General features: G+C 38.0%; 1 protein-coding gene and 2 non-coding genes across 3 annotated transcripts in view; all 3 read right to left on the bottom strand.

The window, feature by feature from the left end:
- Positions 1 to 2,132, bottom strand: part of mbo (nuclear pore complex protein Nup88) — a 101,683-nt gene extending 99,551 nt beyond the window's left edge. The window contains exon 1 of the mRNA XM_033473834.2: positions 1,854 to 2,132. Coding sequence (XP_033329725.1) covers positions 1,854 to 2,063 — 210 coding nt within the window. The 5' untranslated portion in view covers positions 2,064 to 2,132. The remainder of the gene's footprint in view (positions 1 to 1,853) is intronic.
- Positions 2,133 to 2,993: 861 nt separating this feature from the next.
- On the bottom strand, positions 2,994 to 3,067 carry TRNAT-AGU (transfer RNA threonine (anticodon AGU)). Its single transcript has one exon. It is a non-coding gene; the product is annotated as a tRNA-Thr (tRNA).
- Positions 3,068 to 3,832: 765 nt separating this feature from the next.
- On the bottom strand, positions 3,833 to 3,906 carry TRNAN-GUU (transfer RNA asparagine (anticodon GUU)). The gene has a single exon. It is a non-coding gene; the product is annotated as a tRNA-Asn (tRNA).
- Positions 3,907 to 17,638: the final 13,732 nt, after the last annotated feature.

A 17,638-nucleotide genomic window follows, 5' to 3' on the forward strand; every position in this document is an offset into this window, starting at 1 on the left:
GGCCAAGCGACCGAGCTTGCGCTCGCGCGCTCGGCCAGGGTTTGGGCTGTGGGGGGTGGGTGGCGCGGCCGCGACTACGAAAGACCAAAAGACCGGTGAGGGGATAATTTATAGGAAATGGGTTGTTCGACGCTCCGGAGTAATTTAATTAAAATAAATGTCCGTGCCGCGGAGGAACGTTACCCACGAACCCGCGGTCCACAACTGCGAATAAAATGCAAATTCAGACCCTTCAACCCGGTTACGTATGGGTATTCGTAGCTAGGTAGATAAAGAGCTCGAGGGGGATAGAGTCTCAGGGAGGGTCCGGTTCTTCTCTCCCTTCAGGGACCGATCATCGCTCGTTCACCCGTTGATTTGATAAGGGAGAATCCTGAGGAACCTCGCCTCTCTACTGTCCACTAAAACATTTTTCATTTTTCATGAAGAGCTCTTCTGTATTACAAAATTGTTTATTTCAGAATAATGGAAAAATTCGTTCGTCTTCATTTTTCATATCGGATACTAAGGACTTGAATATTCTGGAGGGTTCGTGTATGTTTATTAAACATTACTGTTCACACATTGATGATCGGTCACGAGTTAACTTGTGTTCTTATGCCCAGACGTAAAATTGCCGGTCAACAATGTATTAAGTACTGCACTGATGAATAAATTTGTGATGAAGTGTGTATTCTAGGAGCATCACGTAAAGCGTTCAAAAGTTTACAGATTTACCCTGGACAATTTTTATTTTAGAAGTATAGCAATTACACCTCATAAATAGACTGCGGCAGTTTTTGCAAAATAGAAATTGTGTGTGCTAATTACTAGATCAATTGAAAATAGTGCAACAGTATTTTTAAATCATTTAAATGTTCTCACTGTTTTGTATTGGGCATGCCATTTTTGTTATAAATGCAAAAAATACGCAATCTACTCATAATATTAAAAAATTAAGTGTCTGAAAATTATTATAATATTTAGTACAATATTATTTTATTTTCATTCTACTGAAATCTTTTATCAGAAAAGTGAAGTTCTATTTAATTTCAATTTCACTAAATCATCCCTTACGATCAACCCTTATGCCTATAACCAATACATTTTTGGTGTTACATAAAAGTAAGTCGTACTCCGAAAATGTTCGACATTTATCCTGTATATTATTAATGAATCTTGTTAGCTCTGTATGATTAATAAATCATGAACAAAATTTCCCAATGTTTTTGGAGATGTTTCAATTTGTAGAATATTCGAATAAATCTATGTCTTCAATTCCCCGCTTGTTATATCGTGTAGAAATATGTTAGGAAATAAATATTATGAATTGTAAAGATAGAACTTCAAGATTTAAAATGAGTCCAGATTTATTGCTGTATCACTTTTTTTTAACGAAATTATAGCAGTGTAAATATCGATAATTTGTCGAATTTCAGTAATTTATTTAACGGTTAATATTAAGAAAAAAGCCAAGAAGAATTATCCAATAAAAATAGCACACGATAAAAGTCTAAATCACAACATAAAATCCACTCAAAACATAAAAATAAAAAATACAAGTGTATGAAAATATGCAATCAATTTCAATTAGAAGTAGAAAATATTGTCCTACAAAGCAGTACAAAATTTCAATAAAAGAGATTGTAATGCAAACAAAAAATTAATAACAATTACACATCGCTCGAATTTAAACCGCATGGAAAAAATAAAAGACGCCTGCGCCGTCTGTTCTGACCGCTATAGAGGTTAGGTGCTCACGCATCGATACGTTGTATACAAAGGATTGTATTGCTCGTTAAGTTATTTTTAAGGGCAGAGATACAACGCATTAATTAACGAACTTGAGGAATAATTGAGAATTAATTGCTTACCTGATAACCGAGATCTTCTGTGACTTTATCATGATTTACCCCAAGATGTAACGTCATTACACAAAATTCCTTCGCGTCCCACACGTATATTACATTGTCACGGATTTCTAGGATGTTCTGTGTGTCCTTGATGTTCTTTGGCAGATTGTTCTTCAACTCCCGGAACAATAGTCTTTCATTTAAACGCAATGGGTCCGTGTATGCACTCATTTCTCCGGATATTGAGGTTAAAACAGCGCGCAACGTACCAAACAACAACGAAGTTCCCTGTTTGAATTCAGTGAGGTATGGCGCAGCCAACATTCGAATATCGACGACAGTTGGCAGCACTGCGTAGAATCCAGGGAAGCCTGTGCGTTTTCTCTACTTGATTTATAAAATTATAGCTAAAATATTGTTCACAATGTTGTTTCAGCTAAGTATCCTCATCTCGAGCGCATCAAGTTTCTACTTGTACGTATTATTTACTGCTTTCATACATGTAACCTTTCCAATGACTGGAAAAATAATATACCTTCGTTTGAATAAAAAAATGAGTACTACTGATTGTGTCTCTGGTTTTACGCAATATCAGATGCAACAGAGTTGTTTGATATTACTTAAATAATATTTAATTTAGTATTTGCATAGAACGATTTAAATATGGCGACCCGTTTGCTTACTCTAAGTATATAGTCTATTTCGTAAACTATGAAACTTTACGCATATAAGGTATAGGTTAATTGTATATACGAATTAGGTATATGCACATTTATAACGCCTGTATTAACAAAAACAATTAATATTTTTAATTTCTTATTGACTTCTGCAACTTTTCAACAGTAGATGAACAGAATTTTTCATTTATTCTAACTTTTATAAAGTAATTTATGGGATCCTCTGATAAAGATAGAAATTTAAATAAAAATATTTGCAGTTACAATTTGTAAGCATTCATAAAACATAAAACAAGCAAATGTGTGTGTTAGGTAGTAATATATTCATTCAAAATAAAATTAAAAAGAAATAATAACATTAGTATTAATATTTTCGGAACGAATGACACCATAAGCTCTTCTATTACTTGAAATTTTCAATTAAGTAAATTTGTATAAAAAAAAAATAACTCTCGAAGTAATAACACGGAGTTATTGCTTCAGAAGGCCCCGGAGGGATTCGAACCCTCGATCTCCTGTTTACTAGACAGGCGCTTTAACCAACTAAGCCACGGCGCCGTTGAGAATGATTTTCCTAATTACTGTATTTCATGATAAATTTTTCGAGAAATAATTTTATTTTTTTGATGATTCATTCTTGTATATTTACAACAAACCATATCCCCATCTTCTTTTCATAAACTTTTCTTTATTCTTCTACAAATTGGAAAGTAAGAATATCAAGGTTTCCGTGATATTTTTCTTCTGACTTATTTTTCAAGAACAAGGAAACTATATATATTCTTATAATGGATATGCACTTACATAGTTTATGTGTTCTCATCAACAAAATATTTATACTTTTATATATATATCCGTATATATACAATACATACGTTTTTCATCTTATAAATTCTTTATTGCTCTTACAAATTGTAAAGCAAAAGCCTTAACCAATTTGTAATTTTTACATGTAAATATTTGTATTCACAAATGTTACTGCATGTGTAATTAATGTTGTACAATTAAACACACCATATGCATTGTGTTTATAAAATATACATACCTCTCGTTATCTCATGAATTACTTGTTACCTGTGTGAATGATAAATTACTTGTGTCACAATGGCGAAAACATTATTTTTTATTTTTCCTTATAAATAGTTTTATTTCAAAGCATTTCTGCACATGCACAAACAGGCTTCTCTTTTATAAATTATATTAGCATCTATCTCGATACATGCAATATCTTTTACTGTCCGCAAAAAATTTCAGACAACTATAGCAAGCAATGAGAAGCTCATTATCATACAGCTAGTCTAAATGTTTGAAAATCAAAAGATTCGCCCCCGGGTGGGCTCGAACCACCAACCTTTCGGTTAACAGCCGAACGCGCTAGCCGATTGCGCCACGGAGGCCTTTTGACTCCCGAGTGCTTTAAAGTAAAGTAGTGCTAGATTATTTTTTCTCTTATCGCAAAAGCAGAAATAGCCAAGTTTGCGTAACTCGTGATATACTTGTTGAATTCGCATATCGTTCCTCAAGTCACAGTCTTCTTTTAACAAGTGTTCCTTATCAGAACACTTTTATAGATTGTCTACAAACATCTGATACGTTTACGCATATTGTTTCATTTTTATCTAATTACTCAATTTATTAAGAGAAGAAATACATTTCTATTTAACTCCAATTACTTGCAATCAATATGGAATATTTTATCCTTTTTCATGTCATTTACATTCGAAAGAATAACTAATATCATAAATTTTAATTTCCAGTCTTTGTTTGATTAAATAAATCGTTCTAATTTTATCGAATTGTTCTAATCACTTGAGTGCAGGATCAACCTACCAATTAAATTATGGTGTGATTAAATAGTGAACTGTTGCTCGAATATTTTCTCTGAAGAAAATACGAAAGTTAATCATTCTCGAGCACAATTATATTTACTTTTTCATTTCACATTTGTCGAAAACATTTTATTCTCTGCTATCTTATTACCTACAAGTAAAATTGACAGTGAAAACTGGTTGCCTCACTTATTAGTTCCACTATATCCACTACACGTTCCACTGTAAAGCAATAAATCGTAATGTTCTCGTATCACGGTGCCGCATGAATGATTAAAAATTACTGAACAGATGCGAGAACGCAAGAATTCATTCGGGTATCAAGCCTGAAAGAAGGGCTGCATTGGAAGAGAACGATAACGCGTGGTGTGCTAACCGGGAAATAGTCTGGCAGTTGTGTCGAAGCTATATACGGTTAATTAAATGGGGTTGGCTCATTAGTAACTGTCTATATGCAAGGCGATGGTCGAGACGCGATTGGAGGGTGGTCCCAAGGTGATTTATCCGTCACGATGGATCGCAGATGTTCGACTGGTACGTGGCATGGGTTGCCACAATGCTGTAATTAGGAGAGTGTTTCGTTTATATGCATGCCTAATGAAATCGTGTATTTCTTTTTTCTTCTATGATAAATCGCTGACAGAGCCCATTGTCGCCGAATGTCAGAGACACACGATTGGTTCTCCTTTTCATTTCCAATCCGTGATTCCTGTCGCCATTTCCACCATCTGAACCTAAGCATTTCCAAGCGTCCAAGCATTCTTAGATGGTATCAGGCATTTTTACATTTTTCCTGGTATTGTTGTACGATGGATGATCTAATAGAATTTTATTGCGGTCGTAGTGAAAGATTTCAGAAATTAAGTCATGCGTCACCTAAGGTTCTACGAAATCAGGAAGTAATGATTACCTCATTGGAAAAGCTGGTCTTGGACGAATGCAAAGATTTCTTTAGATCGATGTCCTGAAAGAATTAACGTGGCGAAATTAGCGGTAGCAACAGCTCGTCTACACGGCCCGTTACACCGTCCAATTGATCCCGGTATTAGGCCAGGTTTCTAAGAACACTTACCAGGAGAAGACACTTTGGTTTAGGCATGGTGACGTTAACGGCCCGTTTAAATTGTGCGTTTAATTACAAGTAAGAGACAGTCGCCAGAAAATTTATCGGTCACCGTTACTATCCCCTTCGTTCCTAATCTACGAAGCAGATACCCACGGCTAAATACAGGAGAGAACAAGTCCTACGCCCGCAATAAGACGCCTCTCGTTGCTTTTTACTGCCCATTCCCCGCAACATGATTAGATTTATCAGAAACGTATGTGAATGGGCACGCGAACCGTCCTGGACCACGACAATCATTCTCAAGCACTCCGGAAACAAATCAATTTAGAAAACGTGCCACGGAAACCCTGAGCTTCATCATAAACTATAAAATTCAACTGTCAGATTTACGTGATTTTTATTATCGCACATAGAACCGTCGAGCTTTTCCTAAAATAAGAGCGATGGATCTTTTCGTGTCTTTACCATGGCGTTCAATGATTATTGTCAATTGTTTTTAACTTAAGTAGGTATTATTCACACGAGTTATATAGATTCTTCGATATTTGCAGAAATTACAAAATAATAGCGAGAAATATTTTAGATTCTTCTTATGGCAATCTCTATCTTATAAATGGTAAATGGTTTTAGATTTTTACCAGTGCGTTTAGTAATCGTTGTTAAAATTGTATCCGATTTCGGTGCAGGTACAATCCTAAGATAATACCGACAGTATTTTTCACACACACAATTTCAACCATGGCATTCGATAATCATTGGCAGATAATCTGGACTCGGATAAAATTGAAAGCTACAAAATCCTCGAATTTTAACACAAATACTAAAATAACGCACTTCAAAATTTTCAGACTATTTTATAACACGTGCGACTAGATTGTGCAAAAAGTTATTTGCGATAAATTGTCGCGTATGAGGGACAGACGACGTCGATTTTGTGACGATATGTTTTAGGGACTCTGTGCTTATTGGATAGAAATTTACACCCATAAATCCGAGCGGTTTCCGCGAGAGGTTCGGTGTTTCTGCCAAAAGTTTTCAGTTCCGCTCTCGTTTCTTCTCGCTCTCTCACACCGTCTCTCTCGCGTTCTCGCCCTCTCTAGTTCCCTCGGCCTCTCTTTGATTTTCTCCCGCTCAGTCTGTCTCACTCTTTCTGTCGTTTTACACCCCCACCCTCGCCGCCCCCGAAAACCGGGCTCGAAAGCAAGGTACTTTGCAAGCCACGGTGGATGTCTATGATGAAGGTGAGCACCGCCAGTAACGATGTAACGGGTGAACATTGCTCACGAAATCATGACGAATTCATTCGAACTGCGAATTACCTTCCGGTCGACGGAGTTTCGCTAAATGTCCGGAAGAGGGTACATATGCAAAACGCGTGATCATCAATATTCTATCGCGGTAAACCTGGCTCAGGAATCTGGAAATTCTGTCTTGCCCCCAGTGTTTGCTTACTTCGCCGGATAAATTAGAAACCGTCGATTAATCAACAATTCTGGTTCGTTAACCGCGTGTTGCTGCGTTACTTCGCGCAGTCCATCCTGTGCCAGCTATTTCCTTTCGCGTCTTCGTTTTATTTCCATCGAGATGATCAACGTAACCCGATCCCGTTTTCCATTCCAATTAATTTCTCTCGACATACGCTTGCAAATTCGATGATCAATTCAATGAGGGCTATCCGATAACCTGCATTGGAAATCAGATTTGTACGAGCAAAAGTTGATTTAACCGAGAAAAGACAGCAAATAAATTAATTCTTTAATTGTATGACAATAGGAAATCAATTGAGAATGTTATTTAAATAGAGGTGAAACTGGGCTTCAATGAATAAAATCGACGTGTTTTCAGATGTAAGCAAATTCAGTTGAAATAAGAAGCTGTGGTGTGGGTGTTACCTCTGGATCAATAAAGTATATATTTAATTTCCATTAAAACTACAGCAAATATCATTAAATTCATTGATATTGATAAGAGAGACATCGGTGAACAAATTCTACAATAAAAAGAAATTATGCAAAAGTTTATTATTCTGTATATTTCTTTAAGTCTTCTTTACTAGACTTTCGAGAACATAAAAAGGACAAATTTAATATATGATCTGTGAACAATTACGTAACAATTTAGCCATACTAATTGAGTGGGTTAGGATCATAGTGGCATAAGTCATATATTCCTGACTGTGGGAAACAAAGAGTGTTATTGTTTATTGACCAAATTTATTGTTAAGATAATTTTTAGTTCAGTTAATTTATAGTAACTTTATCATCTATTTCACTTGTCTTTTGAACATTTTGGCATGTGTAGATTATATTTTCAGACCTAATCAAAATTTTCGTAAACATAACTTACACCACTATAATTCTGACCTGTTCGTTTGGAGATACAGTAAATTCTCCTTAATCGAAGGTCAGATTGTGCACAAAAATGCACAATTTTGGAAGAGAAGGACGATTATTCCCAAATTGTCCATCTTTGTTTCCAAGCTGCGCGTCAATTAGGGAGAATTTACTGTAGTTATAAAGGTTGTAGGTGTAAAAATATTGAGTGAAGGAAAAAAAACAGAACACACCGTAGGTGGTAATTATCAATCAGGGAGCAAATACAGGGGCCGTGCGTGTGGCAGAGCAAACAACGAACACCCGGTAGACAATACGTCTTAACACTCGTAGGTTATTGTGGCGTTGAAAGGGAGTAACTTATAGGGGCATTGGGAATTACCAGTTTATTATTAGGGAGATAGCATAGAGGGCCAAGATCAGGGGTTGCTGTTAATTCTCCTAACACTTGGCTCCCCGGAGAGAACACGCCGTCTTAAGACTTCTCCACCGTCTCAACCCATTCCGGGCGTGCAGCGCCGACATCTTGAATCGCTGCCGTGTTAATTAGTACGACTTTAAACGCACCCGCATGTGGTGGCAATCAGAATTCCCCGGAATGATTTCGTTCGTCGCCACGCCGAAAGATGTAATTTGTATTACGACGCTCGCGGTGCTACCGAACTATCTGTTCGCTATTGAAAAATCATTTTAATCAATCATCAAACTCAAGTTTGCCACGATGTAATCAATTTTTGTAATCATCTTAAAACAATTCATACAAATACTTTCAGATGCGTAGTTTGAAGCTACAGAACTGCAATGTTCGAAAGAAGCCAAAATATTTGAGGTTTTTAATTATTTAGCGACATCATAGCGGGGATCTACGTGCACAACATTTTTATGGCGTTGGAAAAGTCTGGATCTGCTATCGTATGGTCAAGATAGTACTCTGATTCTGAAACTGTCTCGTCCCTGACGTTATTAATCTTTACTGTACTGTAGGTCCTATATCCTGTGATTGATGCAGGAAATTTTAACTTTGCACGAACGTCCTTAATCTAATAACTAGGCTGCGGATTTTTGTGCAAAGTAAAAATTGTTTGCCTCAATTGCAAGGGATAGAAACTAAATAGCAGTATCCCCTGCATCTTGCTATGAACGCAAATAATTTTAATTTCACGTAAAGATCCGAAGTGTATTAACAAATGTAACCGATGCCACGTTATTCGCTGGGCAACTGAACTTTTTCATTTTGTCGTAGGGCTGCGTCGAAGTACAATGCCCCTCAAGAATGGAGAAGCGTTCGAGGGAAGGCGCAATGGCAGAATCACGGTTTTAATGCAGCCTGGTATACGACAGAATTAGTTTTCCCCTTTCGTTGTAAGTTGTGCTCGTCTTTCGCCCGCTACGTTTCCTCGCGGAAAAAGATTGCCATACGTCTCCATAGGGTCGAATAAATACAGAGATAAGAATTTCGCCGGGATGTGGAAGACGGTCGGGGACGGGATTCAGACAGACGTGGTGCAGCCAGATAGCGGAAGTAGTAGACGAGAACTTCCGATGGACTGCATTGTGCTTCGGTCGCATGTAAAGTGTAGTAGAAATCAAATACGGACCCTTTCCGACACGACGTTTCCTGAAGCGCCTTCAATCGATCCTGGAATAAGGTGCCCGCAAAATTATCGAACGTCTTCGGTTTCCGGTGACTCGACAAATTAATGAAAAGTTGCTACTTCTTCTTTTCGCAAACGCCCGAGTACGAACAAAGCGAAACGAGTAGAGAGCGTCGCATCGAAAACAAGAGTTGAACGGTGTCTCGCGCTATGTATTGATTTATTAATGGGGCCGGTAATGAACGAAAAAGATAAGGAAAGAATTTACGATGGTCCCTTTCATCACACGACGAAGTAAATTGATCGCGGCGCAAAGTCACGCTTGCATCCTCATTAAATAGAAATAAAACGCGGCAATAAACGGCGCGGGCATTTGTCTCGTGCTTATCTCCGACATTTCATTAAGCACGAGTGCTTTCGCTGAATCGCCAATAGGAATCAGCCGAACCAATTACGTCGACACCTAACGAACCTCCGTCTAATTTCTTCGTTGCGAATATGCCGTTGCGGAACGCGTCGTGAGCCTTGCTTTGCTGCTCATAGTATGCGCAATGTTACAGAGCATTTCCAAATTCTGAGGGTTCTTTCGAGAGTAAATATCTGTATACATATGTTAACTAATTTTCGGAATAGAAAATCCTATCTTCCCATCTTTGATTACAAAGGATATTAATTTTACACTATTCCACACAACCTCGATAAAGAAGTTAAGGAATTCCGAACTGTAATGTGACCTCCTGTAAAAAGGTCTTACAATGTTCTGCTTATGCTTATTTTAAAGGCTCAAGCCTCTACTTTCACACTTTGTGCACGCAATATTTGAAGAGTTTTACAGGTGAAATAAAATCGAAATACTTCTGCTACCATAGTTGCGAGACTCCATCGATGTTTTTATCACAATTTACAGTCGCAGGGGCGACAATAACCGTGGAATAATTAAGAAGGGCGTAAGTGGTGACTTACCAGGCTATTATCCTAAGCCCAGGAACGTTTCGGGAAGTTTGGAAAGATGAGTCTGGCTTTGACGTATGAAAGACGTCGAGTGTGGGTTCGTACGGCGGTGTCGTCGATCCGTCTTCCCTTGCCTTTCGCCAATGGCGAATCCTTTTCGTTCTACAATTCTCTGGGTTGTATAAATGGTGCACGTGTCTGCCAGCCGGCCGCTGGCCAGGCTCCATCGTTCTTGTAGTAGATTGCTCTGTTCTCGGCTCCTTCGATTTATCAATTGGCTCCTTTCGGCTGGTCTCCTCCCCTTAGCTGTGTACAGCCTACGAGCAGAGGCAAAAATAGTTCTCAGAACTTCTCAGCACTTGGGTTCTGAACACAAATGTTTTGATATTGTAATAGACATTTACGCATTCGACGTAACAAAGACAACATTTAGCTACTTTTGGGATTGATGTAAATTGTGGACTATTTATTCCCTTGTTGAAAGAGTTATTTTATAGCTACTGGAATAGAACTGTCTTTGTCGTTCGTAATTTTCTATACCTTATTTTGCTACTCAAAATTTTTAACTATATAATTTATAATTTATACATTTGAACTATGTTAGTCCTAGTCTTTAGTATTGCTCTTAGTCTAAATCTACTAATTCTTTTAAAATTTTACTTCTTTGTCATATGTAACAAAGGATTCTCCCGTTGAAGTCATCAAATAAATAAATATATCAAAAATCATTCGTAGGAGATGATACAAAATCGAAGGGCTGTTTTTCCACCAACGCGTCCAGATTTCCTGCACATGCGTTTCACCAATTGAACGTGTTCTCCATTAAATTGAGAAATGACTATTTATATTATATTATATCTTCTTGCATCGATAGAACAATTTTTCTGAAGTTTCCCAGTTCACATTCTTTCACCAATATCCGAAGCAACTAAAAATGTAGGTAATACCGAAGAAATACTAACTAACCAGTTAGCTGTTTTTCACGAGTACACTCGTCAAATGCCAATATTTCGTGGCACAAGACGAAATAAAATGAACAAATCAAAATAGTATTAACAAAGTATTATACTCCGTTAGTCATCGCTAGATCGCTTTCTTTTTGCGACACATTTTAGGAACATTCTTTTCAAGGAGGTCGCAACAGCTAACTGATTAATAACACACATCTCAACTTTCCAGTCTTCCTTTTTCTAACTGAACAGGTCTAATTTCAAGCTTTTGTGGTCACTGTGGAAACATGCCTAATCTTACATTCAACGAAAACAAGGGTAGAAACCCATTGCCGTAACGCCGGCAACGAGCCGCCGCAGGAACAATATCAGGTTACAATTAATCCGAGCCGAGGAGATCGCAATAAGAAGACACCGCGTCGCGTCTCTCGCTCGGGGGTTGTTAATTCGTAACTCCGGTGCGCGCATTACCGAAAAGCCTGGTTCGCATGATACGCATTATCATTCCAGCGGATTCGCCATGTGTGTGGACGCGTGGCGCGGCGCGGCTTGGCGTAGTGCGGTCTGCCGACGTGTTTGCAGAAGACAGTTTGCCCGAAGTCGACCGCCCACGCACACGTGAAGAGACAGCGGGATAACGCGGGTATAGACGGCGGGTGATTCTTTAAGCGTGAAATAAATAACTCGGGGGAGGGCTCCGCCAAAAACGTGACGGGGCTGACCCTCGCCGGTAGGCGCGTCACGTTAACGAGAGAGAACCATGGCGGCTCATTTTAACGTCAACAATTACAAATATTGTACATACGTTACCTCCGCTCCTCGCTCGTCTTTCAGTCCCGGTTTCGTGCACGGTTTCTGCGCGCCGCGATTTCATAACGCGTTACCGGAACTTGCGTGTGTTAATGCAGTTACGCCGGCGTAACGTCGTTACCGTTTACATGAAACGGGGCCGACCGCCGCGTCAAACAAAGCGTACGAGGCGGGGGCGGAGTTTTCGCGAACGGGAATTTTGCAGAAATCGAATTCGGGCGCATCAAAATTGAATGCATCCCCCGGGTATCACCGGCCGCGGTGTGCCAGTCTCGGAATTCGATCGCGTGGCTCCTATAGCTGCATCATTTTTATCGTTTGTTCGATTTACAATTGGCTATTGTATGCGCGGTTGAAAAGAACTGCTCCGTGTTTTAACTAGGAAACATATTTTTAACGGTAGCGGGTATTTATAAATAGAATGATTTCGATGGAAGAATGTAAAAGATAGCTCTTTTGTAATATCGTGCTATTGTTTAATTGTGATTTTGTACTATTTAGTCAATTAGGCGAACGCGATTATTGAAGAAATTATTTTTCGTGCGGGAGAAAGAGACAATTCTATTGTGTGATTCTGGAGAACTAAAATAATAAAGGGGTCACAAAGGAAGTGCAGCGGTTAGGATATCCGGTGAACAATGTAATTAATAGGTTAAATAACTGGTTGTCTCGAATGTGTAAATATTAATCATCAGGAAAAATTGACTTTAAATCAATGTAAGATTTCGTCTGTCTTCAATTCATTACGTAGGAAAATGGCAATCTGAATCGTTGGAAAATTGCGTCTCGAATTAATATTACATTGTATCGAACGACACAGATACCAAAAGGTAATAGAAAAGAAAAATAATGATTCGAGTGGTCAGTGAAGTTCGCCTCACGTGAAAATTAAGAATCTACCGAAACATGTTGAATTTAGTGAATAGAAAAATTAATTTCAGACTGTATAGATGTCTGATTCAAGGTGGGGAAAAAAAAGATACAAGTCATTTACAATTTTGTGAACATAGAAAAAAATCAATGGATGGAAATCGATGAACGTGATTATTATTCTTGGCATCGTAACGTTACAAAGATATCCATTTTTCCCGGACCGCATTATTACTAGTTCGACGCGAAGAAACGGGCCAAGAATTTTAATTACGAGTATTTCTGCACGGAAATCAGCACGATCCGTCGCAGTATTTGCATCAAAAGTAATTACTCGCGCTCGTAATTACTACTGTCGTGTGATTCCATGACGAATGCAAGAATGGCGTGCGCAAACGGATATACTTAACGCACGCATGACAAATGATCCAGGAGGGTCGATCGAGTATTGGCACGATCCCGGGCACGCTAAACGATATAAATGAATGGCGTCCCTCTAGAGCGAACCGCGTCTTATGGGGAATACGACGGGACATTAATGGACTGATGCATTTTCGCCAACGGAAACGGATGGACCATGGTCTACTGTCGATTTATTTCCGGCGGATGATTCTGTCACACCGATGCCCGGGTAACACGCACGTTCTTATTGAAAGGAGACGGATGAGAATGTTTTTAGTTGAGGGGGAACTTTCGGTGGCATAATCAATAGGCTGACGTGACGAATATGTGTACCTGGTAATAATAGAAAATTTACTCCCTTTGTGGAAAATGGTTTTCGCATAAAAAGAACCGTTCGGGACTTTTCTTTACTTTCTCGAGTTGAGAATACAGATTTTATTTCAATTTTTAAGCCTATTATTACTTAGGTACAAGGTACCATATGCAATAGTAAAATTCAATTTATTTTCTCTATCCATAACCGAACCACGTGAGTCTTTCTTTTAATTATTGAAATTGACAAAATATATGTTATTGTATCTTTAAAGATATCTTATTTGATTGCACTATATCGTATTATCAAATTTCTTTTGCAGTAAAATTAAATTGAATAACATTTTTCTATATACCTTGAAGCTCGATATTTTTCTTTAAAGTTCCAAAATCAAGAGGAATATTACAGCAATTTTTCAATCACTTTTTATATAATTGTATCATTAAATATCAATGCACTGGAACAGCTTCCCAATAAATTTCAATCAATAAGTAATTAGTAACAAAGCTTTATTGAAACAGGAGATGTTAATCTTTCACACTAGAACTATCGAACTAATCAAAATAACTAATTTCTGATTTTTTATTTTACAGTCGCCGAAATAAATTCTTTTTATGAACTCCTTTATTCGAACACATTATAACAGAAATCGAAGTTTAACCATATTCGATCTTCTCATTAAACAATATGCATCAGTCGCGATTAAGATTCGGTAGTTCTATTGTTAAAAAATTGAACTCTCGTTTTGTCAAGTTTGATAATGAACAGAAGGTTTTTACGGGAGTCAAAATGCCGGGCGTGGGGTGTAACGCGAGCGTCGTGGTTTGTGGATGAGAGGCCTGATTGCTCGGTTTGGTATTTGCATAATGATTGCAATTACTATTACCTTACCGGCTCGTAATCTGCGATGCAGTTCACACGATAACCGGCGATGCATCGGGGATGCGAGTACGTTCCGTTAACATTCCTCGGCTGGAGGGTAGGGATTACACCCTTCTCCAGGGTTGAACGAGATTACTAACACATAGTCGTGGTGTATCATCGCAGTTGTATAATGTTGCAACGGTGTTTCTTCCATTGGAAAGCCACCCCGTTGCTTGAGTCGGTACGGCAGATATTGTCGATGGAAGGTTAAGGGGTCGCTAGCCGACCGTCTTCTTATCGACTGGAAGCATAATGCAAAATGGCTCCCTGAGTCCCCGATAGAAAGGGGTAGCTCTGCGACGAGTCCTCTCATCCCTTCGCTATGCCACAATCCTGATTAACAAAAATAAAACATCGTGAAAAAAATGCATTGAAAGAAAGTACGTGGAAGAAGATTTAATTTACTGAAATGTGTGTTTACATTAAATCTTCATGGTTTTGCTGTGCATATTGTCTCTAGTATTCTCGAAGATTTTTGAAAATAAAGCAACGAGAATTTTCGAGGAATAATTTCGAGTTAAGCCAAATAAGGTAAAATTTGATCCAAATGCATGAGGAACACTTTAAAGTGCTGTGAATAACTTATAAAGTGAAAAGATGTAGGAGTACTTTTCAGATGGTTAAGTTGCAAAGCTTTCTGGCTTGTGTATGGATGGTTTCGTAGCGACCGAAGAATCCTTCTCCTGTTTGCACAGTGGTAGAAAGATTTATGAATTTCGCCAACAAAAGTACCGGTGTGATAACACCGAAAGAATTGTAAGAATTTCGTCGCAGCTCGTGCTAGATTGCAGTTTGGCGTGACCGTAGTTCTTCTATTCGGCGTCTATCCGCAATTTGCATGGCGGTCGGGTGTCATTTTGGTTGTATTGGATCGCTTTTAGTCACTGCTGCCGTAAATGATTCCAAATAATTCATCCTTAAACGTCCTGCGTTTAAAACATTTTGCAGTTGTTCGTTACACTTAACACAACTCATCACAAGCATGCCCAAACGACTAATGAAATATTAATCGATTCATTGACTAAAGATTTTTATCTAGAAATAAAACGATTCCAGACTTTGAAACATATTTGATTCTTATATCAAACAGTCGGCAACATATAAAAATATGTAGAACTTCACAAGTACAATTCGATTAGAATTTGTCATATTTTGCCTTGAAAGGTCGACAATAATGATCTACAGTACTTCTCTTTGATCTTTTTGTAGCCGCCATTCGTACATAAGAAAGAAAAATTATTGGAGTACTACGTTTGGCATAAGATGTTTAAACATTATTACGTCGGTATCTAAAGCACTTGAATTCGAGGAAAACGCAATTCGTCAGCTTGCAAATACGCGTAGACGCGTTCCTTTTATCATGGAATCCCCTCCGTGAGTTATAGCCATTCAATAGAGGGGGCAACATTATATTGGATTCGCGATACGCATTTCGCGTGCTTCGCGATACTCAAATTTCATCCGGCAAATCACTGCTGCCATATACTCCGCCGCGATTTCGAGAAGGTCGCCGGAAAAATTGGTGACCTCTCTCGAATCGAACCGATTTCCTTCGTCAATTCACAATTCCTTCAATTACTTTTATCTCTAAAATCTTTTATTAAACACAACGTACATTTTTTCTTGTTCGAGATCGTGAACGTCACATACATTTACAGATGAAAGTTAAGAATCATGTTACATAGATGCACATTCTTGGGTCTAGTAAACCTTCTTAACGTAAGATAAAAATATGTATTCTATCAACGAAAATATTAATTTTATTTTTTTATATATTTTTAATTTTTGTTTTAATTCTATTTTTTGATTTTTAATTTTACTTTTTACTTTTTAATTTTATTTTTCAATTGTTAATTTTCTTATTTAAAAGAAATTTTGTTTAATTTCTATTATTTTTTTATTTGTTGCATGCATTATATAAAACAATGTTACAATATAAACAATGTGTTACATGCTTCATTGTAATATTACGTATTTACTTTTAATTTAACGTGACTCGTTAATCTACTCGCATCACTAGCGTATGCACATAAACATATATACACCTGCATACTGCATGTTACAAACATCTGTGTATGTTTAATTTGTTTGAATCGGAATGACTTCTTTATCGAGAGAAGCATGAAAGCGACGGTCAGTGTGACAATTATTGCAAGGTAACTTTATACAGTGACCATTTTAAATCTAGATATACGAAGCAATCGATGATAACATATTTAGTTCTTCTTTGCAATACAAATACAGTACTTATCCTTTCTTCGATCGATTCTATTTTCTCCCTTTCGCCAACAGTTTGTCACAAAACCAATTGCACAGCGAAACATCCGTAGAATTATAGATCACTGTAGAATTAAAAAAAGGGAAACGGGGTCTGTCTGTTCCGCGTATCGCAGATTATATCAGCGCCACCCTATCAATTTCCACCCTCGAACAATATCTGGCAAACGAGAAGGTATCGAGTGCTTTCGGGGGAGGGCCGGGATCCCTTATGTGTCTTGTCGTATTATAAAATATTGACATGCATACTTCGTTCACGGTGGATATTTTAGGTGACGCAAAACTCTGCGTCAAGGTAGTTTGCGAGGGAGGCGGTGGGGTTCGGGCCGGGGAGACGGGGAGGACCCTTTAATATTACAGCAGACGATTTTCACGTTTTCCCGGGATGTTTTTCATTCCATTCTCCTGGCTCGAGACACCCTTCTTCGACTGTTACTCGCGTTGTTCGATTCGCGGATGACACGTCGTTTATTTCTGCGAAATTTCGACGCTCTGCGAGAGAGAGATACGCTCCTCTCGGTCTATATTTCCGTCGTTATTCCGGATATCGCATCCGGAAATTGAATTTTAAGTGGAGTTGCAACTGGGACACGTATTGGTACGTTTTTAATAAACTGTGAAAGTAGTTGTATTAAATTTCCTTTCTGTGAGCGAATTGTTTCGTTTTCGTAAGCAGAGACAGATCTTTCGATTATTAATACTGGAACAATCGATTCTGTCAAAGTGACTGGTTCAAGATTGTTTATTTTACGATTATTGAGATTGAAGCGATGTTTCTGGGAACAATGATTGGATGTGTCCATTTAAGC

Source organism: Megalopta genalis, chromosome 6 (assembly GCF_051020955.1).
Source record: "Megalopta genalis isolate 19385.01 chromosome 6, iyMegGena1_principal, whole genome shotgun sequence".
Classification (NCBI taxonomy): domain Eukaryota; kingdom Metazoa; phylum Arthropoda; class Insecta; order Hymenoptera; family Halictidae; genus Megalopta; species Megalopta genalis.